This window comes from Epinephelus moara, chromosome 13 (assembly GCF_006386435.1).
Source record: "Epinephelus moara isolate mb chromosome 13, YSFRI_EMoa_1.0, whole genome shotgun sequence".
Lineage (NCBI taxonomy): Eukaryota > Metazoa > Chordata > Actinopteri > Perciformes > Serranidae > Epinephelus > Epinephelus moara.
This window is the reverse complement of record NC_065518.1, coordinates 33,214,372-33,224,346: the sequence shown is the minus strand read 5'-3', so window position 1 is coordinate 33,224,346 and position 9,975 is coordinate 33,214,372. Positions and strand designations below refer to the sequence as shown.

The window sequence follows — 9,975 nt, the reverse complement described above, 5'->3', positions numbered from 1 at the left end:
ACAGACGTGCAATAGATGTCGTACAGAACAGATCAGCATAATAAATTAACAGTAATCCGTATGACACAATGAGACAGAGAGAGAGAGAGAGATGCAGGTAATGACAGTAGCTTACAACAACCATATTGTTATGGAGAGTGTAAATGACCATCAACAGACTGCTGTTACGCACAGTCAAACACGTTGCTCGCACAGCAGCGCAGCACGGCACCGTACACGCACTCAGTTGGCTGTATTGCGTTCAGGCGTTGTCACACACGCAAACATCATGGTGGTGCCAGAGGAATGAATAACGGACCTATCAAAATGTCTTTGCACTCTGCTCATATATTTGAGCATATACTGTATTTTAGAAACGAAATAATGTATAATGTATATAGTTCATAAAACTTGTTAAAGAAGTTATCGTTTTTTTAAAATATATTTTAGATCAATATGTTTTTTGTTTTTATTTTTTAACATCTGATGGAAAAAAACTTTTTTTTAAATGACACAATTTTAATACTTTTATCAATTATTTCAGTTTATTGACTTACAACCTTTTAGCTTAGGTTGTACAGAATTAAGTGATATAAAGCATTTGAAGATAGGTCAAGAGAGCACAAGAGAGCTCAAAGGGTCAGTAAAACTTTTGTTAAAAGCTAATAAGCGGGCCTCATTTCATTTAAGGCCTGCATAAGTTATAATCTGATTGGTGAGCAGAGACAAAACTGCAAATATCATTGTCTGCTGGAACTGTGATATTTATCAGGTAATGTAAAAACTCCATGTACCCAGAGCATTTCATTAGCTGCTCAGTGTATGCCAAATAAAACATGAGGCCCTCAAAACAGCCACACAGCTGAAAACTGCTTCAGACTCATTCAGACCAACTTAGAGCATGTCCAGTGTGATAGCCCTATAGTTTGGATCTGGTGTCGGGTTTGATGTTCCATAGACACATGTACAACCATGTTTGGATCTACAAATATGTGTTTCAACAGAGTTGAGTCATTCTTTTTACCCAAGGTCTGTTATGCATCCTTTACAGAGCTTAACCAGCTTATTATGTCTGCAGTGGTTGTCACGGTAACAAGTCTACTTCATGTGCTCTGTAATAACATGCTGGAAACCTTTCCAAGGTCCCATCATGCATTTGCTCTGCCTCTATCATATCAGGTACAATGGAGACTCTCACCTTCTCTGATGGCTCCTCACACAGAATATGTGCACTGTCACTTTCAATTCATTTAATTTATTGTGTACAAGGCTAATAAGTATGCACAAGTTGGTGTGTAAAATTTCCATCGAAACCATAAACTATTAGATTGTCTATTAGACTTTTATCTTGCATATTTTGAGTCCAGTGCCTGTAATGTGTTTGCACATGTCAACACAATCAGACCAAAAATAAAAGCAGGGGGCTGAAGATGAATTGCTAAACCACTGCACAGAGGTTTATGCTAATATCACATAGGATTTAACAACTCTGAAAAGTAAACATTGCAGCAATTCATTTTACCTTTTAACTGGGAGGTAAGTATTTGAAACACAGTGTTCATGTTACAGAGTAATCTACTAGGAGCAGCGCCTTACTTGCCTGGAAACCAAAACCAATCTGCAAGCTCATGTTTTATTTGCTCTTGCAGAAGCCTCTGATCGGCCTCTGTTATGGACAGATTTCCAGATACCTGACACATTTCGGGCCAATCACAACAATTTATCTGATATAGGGCATTTCAAACAATGACTGTACAGACGAGCGACAGAGATGGCTGCAGCTAATGTTGAACTTTCTGTTAAAGCCACTATTGCATCGCTTTTGAATAAGCTGAATGCCATATTTTTTCTAAAAGAAGAACAATCAGCGTATGTAAATTTCTCTTGAAACGAATGATTCGTTTGCCGTACTTCTTACGAGATTTGTCAAAAGTTTAATAAACCAACTCACAGTATAGCAGCTCATCTCTTCACTGTGTAGTCCGTTTAAATTTTTTTCTGTCACTCAGGCAATTTGCGCGAAGTCCCTCCCCAATGTGCTGTGATTGGCCATCTACACCAGGCAGTGGCGGTTACTGGTCGCTAAGCACTATGTCACATGCAAGAATGCATGATAATATCGGCACGTTGAGCCTTATCTAAGTAAATGTGGTGGCTGTGTCTATTTACACACACAGACTGTAAAAATAATGGACATAGCTACCATGACGCCACCCGGTGGTTTTGAAGTCTTGAGTTCAGCATTTTGGCCGTCACAATCCTGGTTTTTTTTTGTTTGTTTTTTTTGTTAAGCTAGAGGTGACCATTTTTGGGTGAATGCTGGTGCCAAGAAGGAGTAAAGGGGGAATTAGATTCATAGATTGTGGTGACACCTCAAAGACAGCCTGTCACTCAAAGCATCCCATCCTTAATTATGCATAACTTTCAACCTTAATAAAATGTAAACGGATGAGTTACATAAAAATTCACCCCCCATACAGTTGTCAAGAATGAAGAAATTAGTTATAGAGTCCAAAATCATTTTTTGTCCCAGGCTGTAAACATGTTATATCTGCTGAAGTTGTCCAGTTTAACATGGGGGTCTATGGGGACTGACTGCCCAGCCTCAAGTGGCCATTAGAGGAACTGCAGTTTTTGGCACTTGTGTGTTGGCTTCATTTTTCAGCCCTCGAGGTTGCTGCTTGTTTACACGGCTACAATCTGTCTGAATGCAGCCTTATCCTGGTTTTTAGAGTCCTGGATATAAAGGTTGAAGTATTTAGATACTGGGATGCTGTGGCGTGTCAGCACCTTGTACAAGTTTCTGATTCATGTCTGCTATCTGCGTTATAAAGTTATGTGGTAATAAGTCAGTGTGTTGATAGTAATGCAGTGGTAGTCAACATGCTAAGATAAAAGTGAGTGGTAATGTGATGGATAAATTTGATCATTGCTTTTGTGTTCTCTTGCTCAAGATCTGATGGAGACCCAAGTTAGTTATGAGTCAGTCAATCAATCAATCAATCAATCAATCAATCAATCAATCAATCAATCAATCAACCACTCATTTATTCCCCACATAGAATTTATAAAAAAGTACAGTCCAGTGAAATGTGATCCCATAAGCTCGTTAAACTATGCTTTTTAATTTAGTCCTTTTTTGTGTCTTCTTACATTGTTGGCTGCTGCTTCACAATTGTCCATGTTTCCAGATGGGTCTGGTAATCAATGGTTTCTGGTTGTGGAATGATTTAACTGTCCACATCATCTGACCAAAACTAATGTTTCTGTGCATGTACACATACTCACTGTCAGTTCAGTGCTCTAATGAGGTCAAGACTCTGTCTGCTGCTAAAGGGACAAAAATGACATTTGCAGTTTTAAATAAATATGAATAATTTCCAAAATAATGCCCAGTGATGTTGCTTTGGCTGCTGGCTGCATTCTGCCAGTGGAGGCTGGAAATGTTATATGTACTGTACAGACAGACAGAAATAGAGCTGCACACACACAGATACACACACTATCATGTTTTGCTTGCAAATGTGCTCCTGCCTCTCTCTCTCTCTCTCTCTCTCTCTCTCTCTCTCTCTCTCTCTCTCTCTCTCTCTCTCTATCTGTGTGTGTGTGTGTGTGTGTGTAAAGGGAAGGGGGGGTCACAATGATCATGTTTCTCACCTCTAATCTCTCATCTCTCTATCAGACTGACCTTGTTATGTAACCATAAATCACAGCAGCACCAAGTGCTACACATACATACACACAAACAGGCACATGTCTACCGCTGCCTCTCATCTCTTGCTGCATTTAATCCCTTTTTTTTTTTGACCGACTGATATTAGGCACTAAAATAGAAAATAAAAAAATGATGTGATAGTCAACAAAACCGTAAGACATCCTCTCCACAATAATGAATATAGCCTGTTTGTATTGCATTGGATAAAAAGAGGAAATCTGGAAGTCAGTGCAGCTCGGTCTCTGTCTTGTATGTGCAGTAACAGCTGAGCTCAGGCTGCAGGCTGTCAGACATCACCAGAGTGTGTGTGCACGCGTATGTGTAAAAGGGGTGATATCAAAGTGGGATGTACTGCCTTTGAACTGTCAGACTTCCTCTAGTTATTAATTTATTCATCACTCTGGAGCCATCCCTCTTTCCCCCTGCTCCGTCTCTTTCTCCTCCATCCCTCATTTCATCATGTCTCCGCTTGTGCTTTTTCTTTCTTTTTCTGCTTCCTCTGCCTCATTTCTCTCACATTTGGTTTATCATGTTTTGCCATGCAGAACTGGTGCTCCAAATGGATTCTGATGTGATGTTTGGATCAAATTCCTCATAGAAATGAGCTGTCCTACTGATATATCAATGTTATTGTGTTGTTGTTTCTGTGCTGTTGTTGACAGTGTTTTGTGTTTTTGTGTGTGCAGGCATTTAAGCCAGTGGTGGGAAAGAGCCTGTTGTCATCAGTAACAGCAGTGGAATTTTTGTTAGACCGACAGCTGGACTTCCTGTCTGACCATTCAACCTTCCAACCATACCAGGTAATAACCACACTCACTAATACACTGAATGATGCTTAAGCCATTGGAATTAGCTTGCTGTGTCTGAGTACTACAGAATTTTAGAAATCCCATATTGTAAAAAGTCAGATTCCCATGTCTTTTTAAATATAAAGCTGATATAGGTGCTGTATTAATACTTTGAAAGGATCAAAATACTCAGTCCACAAAGAAAAGCACACAGTCTGTATTAAGAAAGTTTGTCATCAGTACATTTACATGTAAAGTTAAGTTGAGCTACTGTTACAGGTCGACTAGGCCATTTAATTACAAGCACAGAAGGGGAATCACTTTATTGACCTAAGAATGTCCAACTCCAATATGACAGGTGGTGATATGCCCACTCTCAGCTTGCTAGTATTGGACCTTTTTCCGGTTTGGCAGACCAAACAATGGAGCGTCGTCTAGTTACTCTGCTACTTTTTTTAACAGGTTGCCATTCTGTGTTTTCCTCCCATCCATGTATTTTAAAATATTTACCTCTCTCAGCGGACACAGCATGAACTGTGTCTCCTTGTCTGTCCAAAAATGCATTGCTCTGGATGTAGATTTAGCCATGTTGTTCCTGGCTTCTTCTTCTGTTACGCATTTAATGTTATTCGACTTCCGGGTCAAAGCCCGGGGCAGAAACTAGAGCATGTGCAGAGCGCCTAGGCCAGTTTGGGTCCGGTTGACTGTATACATGTAGTAATAATTTGGTACAGTTTTAGTAGGACCAACATGTTTACATGTATTTTAATAGTCCGCATTGAATTATGGTGCAGAAATGCAGAGAATGCAGATTTGAAAGACCCGGAAACACTGAGCAATCAGAGTAGACTGGGCTTTTTGAGGGAGGGGGCTTAAAGAGACAGGTACTAAAACAGAGTGTTTCAGACAGGGGATGAGTACAGGTATATTCACACAGATGAGAAAAATAATGTGTTTTTCGGACATCAGAGTATATAAACATGTTTTAATAGAAACTCATAATACAAATATAAACCTGAAAATGAGCATACTGTGGGACCTGTAAAAGATCCATATTGTAAAAAGTCAGATTTCCATGTTTTTTTAATATTAAAGCAGGTATAGGTGCTACAGTATATAAATACTTTGAAAGGATCAAAACACTCATATACAAAGTAAAGCACACAGTCTGTATTCGGAAACTGTGCCTTTAAACAAGCCGTGAAGACTTCTGTGAAGTTGTAATGTCACATGTATACTGCATGAAGGTAGGAGCTGGTGCTACAGTGCCATTACAGTCAGAGATCGCAGATGTGGAAGACCTTGAAACACTGACCAATTTGAGCTTCCTGGGCTCTTAGCAAGAGGATGCTGAATGAGACAGATGCTAAAACAGCGTTTCAGTAGGTTTTTTAGGTTCAAGTATGAACCTAAAAAATGAGCAGGATACAGGATCTTTAAGTAACTTTGGTAACTACTCATAATATGCCACATATTAGTAAAGGCATCTGACACCTGCGAAGATTAATTTGTTTCAAATATAGCTTGATGACAGTGTACTTACTTACAGTGCACACTTGCTTGCTCTCCTCCTTAGAGGTAGATGAAAGGATTGATACCACTCTCATGTCAGCATGGCAAATATGAAGCTAATACCAGCAGCCAGTAAACTTAGCACAGAGGCTTTGAAGAAGGACAAACCAGTTAGCCTGACTCTGTCCAAGTAACAAGATGTTTTTCTTTCCTTTACTGCAGATACTCTGAGCTGTTCTGCCAGTTTGTAGCTGTTTAACATTTGAATGATGGCACATGAGGACATGCTGCAGTTTGCATGTGTTCAGTTAGTGTTAGTGTTGATCTCAGTTGTCTATACAGTTATGTTAAACTGAAAGCACTTGAGTGCATAAAAATAGTACGCTTTGTGCTAGTGGTGATACCTTCACTTTATAGGTAAGGGCTTGTGGAAGCATTGCATTTATTGTTGTTGTTGTTTCCAGCTCTAGAAATACTAGTCCCACTTTTACAGTGGACAGAAATAAGACCGTTAATTAAAGCAGAAATGTGAAGTGAGCTTTTTGGAGATGTTGTCTAATCACTGGTCACTGATTTCAGTTTTAGAGCAGTTAACACTGACATTAATCAGAGATACCTGCTGCCATGAAGTGAATAAATGGTTTCTGTTGGCTAAAAAAATATGTTTGAACTATAAATATGTTTTCCTTTGGCAGATGTACACATTGTAACCAGATCTCATTTGCTAATGAAGAATTAGTCATTCACAATTAGTTCTAGGCTGGATACTGCAGCCATGGTGTGCTGTTGGCCCCAGAGAGCAGCCAGGGTTGGGCGCTGTGTTCCATATGGATCTGACACTGCCAGGGTTTAATGTGAATATAAAGCCAACATGTGCAGCCACGGTCTGTCCTCTGAGTGATTTTACACATGACTGCTTGCTACTGACTCATAAATTACAAACACTCATGCACACACATTAATACTGACTGATACAGAGACACACAATAGATACTGTAGCTTCACAATTGGCAGTAAATCACAGGGATGTATACTTTTGTTATGCGGCTGTGTATTTGCTAGTGTGTGGTGTGTGTGTCTGTGTGTGTCAGTGCTCTGCAGCTGAGCACAGCTTGCTGTATTGTGCTGGCTGGAACACTGTGTTCCACTCGGTGTCAAGCAGACGGGAAGACTGTGTTCTGCACTCTCACCGTCAGTCATCAGTTTGTCTTAAGACAAGTCCAAATATCCAGAGAGAGACTCTTTCTATTTTTTTTTCCTTTTGTCTGCAGCCAATCAGAAGTCAGATCCACTGTTGTTGTGTCCTCTGGTGACTTGTGCTTTGAATCTTTGCAGTAGTTTCTGTGGCTGTTCACTCTGGCCAGTGCACTGACTCTGTCATGGTCAGCTACCACAAATGACCCACACTCTGTCAACACATGTGATGCACACTGTAACATAGTATTCTAGCAGTAGCAAAACATATAGGATTCTTGGAGCTTAATCATATTACATGACTATCACAGCACCAAAGTGATTTCCAAGTTTGAGATTTGAGATCATTTACTTTGTCAGTAGTCACAGAAAACCTGGGTGTGATTGTCTGTTGCAAACTGTGGCCACTTAGTTGGAGAGGGAAAAAACAACAGCAGACAGCCTGTCTAACTCTGGTAGAGTTACTCAATGCTTGCTTTCATTTTTCCTTGTTAGGTAAATGCTATGTCAAAGGAAAATCTATAACCACTCTATCTGGAAGGTTACAGTTTGAAGAACTTGCAGACAACCTGTATATACCAGTTTAAATATCATACATGATATTTTGGAAATGATGTCTGTATATTGAGACCATTAAGCTGTTTCTTTGCACTGACATTTGAGGTTTCCTCAGAGGGAGTACTCACCTTTCCTGTTCTTCTATTCTTGTAGCCCAGATGGGGATTCAGCAATTTGCTGAAATGTTTTTCTCTGGGTGCTTTACAATGAAATCTTTTTAAATGTGCAAAGATTTGCTGCAGAATGATGTGTTTGACACAACATTTTAGAAATAAACTAGCGATCACAGATGTAGCCTAACTATTGCTAGCATTGTTTATGGAGTAGTAGTAGTTTATGATTGTAGCTCAACTTTGTTTAGGCTTTTCGGAAAGGCTCATATCTATTACTGTGTAGTCATGAATATAACCTCTTAACGCAGAATTGTAAATTAAGTGATCTTTGTAAACACTGTGACTTTCAATTAAGCATACTTTGCAGTTACGCTCACCTTCATGCCACCTGTGCCATAGTTACCTCTTGTCCCATACAACACTAGACCATGGCAAGTGCTCACTGTTCAAAACACCAACTGGCTTGGCATGCTTTAGTAGCTGAATGGTTAAAACACATACCACATAACGTCAACGTCCCTGGTTTGATTCCAGCTGCTTGCATGTCATACACCTCTCCCTGCCCCCATTTCCAGTCTGCCTCTTCAATGGCAACTGTCCAGTAAAAGCGAAAATGCTGCGCCCAAAAAAACTGTGTTGAGTCTCATCACTTCACGGCTGATGGTCTGTTGTCTGTGACATGATGTACCTTCTGTTCATGTATGTCAGTATTTGTACTCCAAAGAACATTATGGATAGATGAAGAGAACACATTAGCAACTGAACGCTGTGGTCATTTCCCATTTGAATGATTTTCAAAGCTGCATCTGATGCTATAATGTTTGACTTTGCTTTGCACTGACATTTTCAGGAATATTTGCTGTGATAATGTTAGGGCCTGTGTCCACATAGAGTTTTTATTGTGAGTGCCAGCGTCTTTCTTAAATTGTTCCAACAGAGTGCCCAAGGAATAAGTCCTAAAACTCAGAAATAAGTTAGCATTTTATCATTCCCGCTTCGCTCGTCTCAAAGTCAGCAGGTTTTTCTATGGGTTTTTGGTTAGATGTCTGAAATAAGGTCTGTGGTTAACACAAGCTAAAGAGACTTTGTTCTACAACATAAAATGTGTAAATGAATACCCCACTTGTAAATTCTGAAGGTTTCGTGTGTCCTCACGCTAAAACATGGCTTTATAGCCTTGTTGTGTTGGTGATGTTGAAGTCATGTGACCATGGTGTAGTTCATTTATAGTCTAACGTTAGCTTTTTACTTCTGGCGATTTCATTTATGCTTCAAAAATCATAAAATTGCTGTTAATTTGTGAAGGTTATCATGCTGAACAAAACATGTAAGCATCGTAAATGTTTGTTGATCTTATTTTCCGCAATAATTCAAAATCCAATAGAAAAATCCCATAGGCTTTTTGACAAGGGAACCTGGGCGACGCTAGATTCTGTGTCGGCCTACAGAAAACGTCATCCCTGGACCACCCTAGAGAGATTGAATGTAGCCACATGCGGCCCTAGCGTTTATGTCAAAGTACTGTTGTTACTGTAACAAAACCTACACATAGCACATCATTAAAAAAAAAAAAGTGTTGTGATGAGGTGTTCCCCAGCATCCTGCCACTGCTTTCCTGCCAAAGTAAAATGCTATATGGAAACGCACGATTAAGGCCGATATTTAACAGACAAGAGACATTTACCCTACTTAAAAACTCTAAGCTGAACCCATAAATTTAAATGTATTTGTCTGTTTTTTTTAAGTATGGCTCCTTTTCTAAATATTAAACACACAACCCAATCACTACTTCAACTACACACACACACACACACACACACACACACACACACACACACACACACACACACACACACAAACACACTTCTACACTTTTCCAGCCCCCCACATCAGGAGTGGGAGTGGGAGCCTCTTTCTGCTGGCACTACTTACTTCAGAGTTGTACACACACACACACACACAGATTCTCTCATTCTTAGACTACTATGCCTGCACAACACAGAGCTGCCTTTTCTTCTGGAGACCTTTGAACCCCACTGAGCAGTAAAAACAGTGCGACTCTCTCTCTCTCTCTCTCTCTCTCTCTCTCTCTCTCTCTCTCTCTCTCTCTCTCTCT

General features: G+C 39.8%; 1 protein-coding gene across 3 annotated transcripts in view; it reads left to right on the top strand.

Annotated features, from left to right (window-relative positions):
• jmjd1cb (jumonji domain containing 1Cb) overlaps positions 1-9,975 on the top strand; it is a 180,889-nt gene that overhangs the window by 116,160 nt on the left and 54,754 nt on the right. For all 3 annotated transcript variants that reach the window (XM_050059863.1, XM_050059862.1, XM_050059864.1), the window contains one exon: positions 4,381-4,494. In XM_050059863.1, the coding sequence (XP_049915820.1) occupies positions 4,381-4,494 (114 nt within the window). The remainder of the gene's footprint in view (positions 1-4,380; positions 4,495-9,975) is intronic.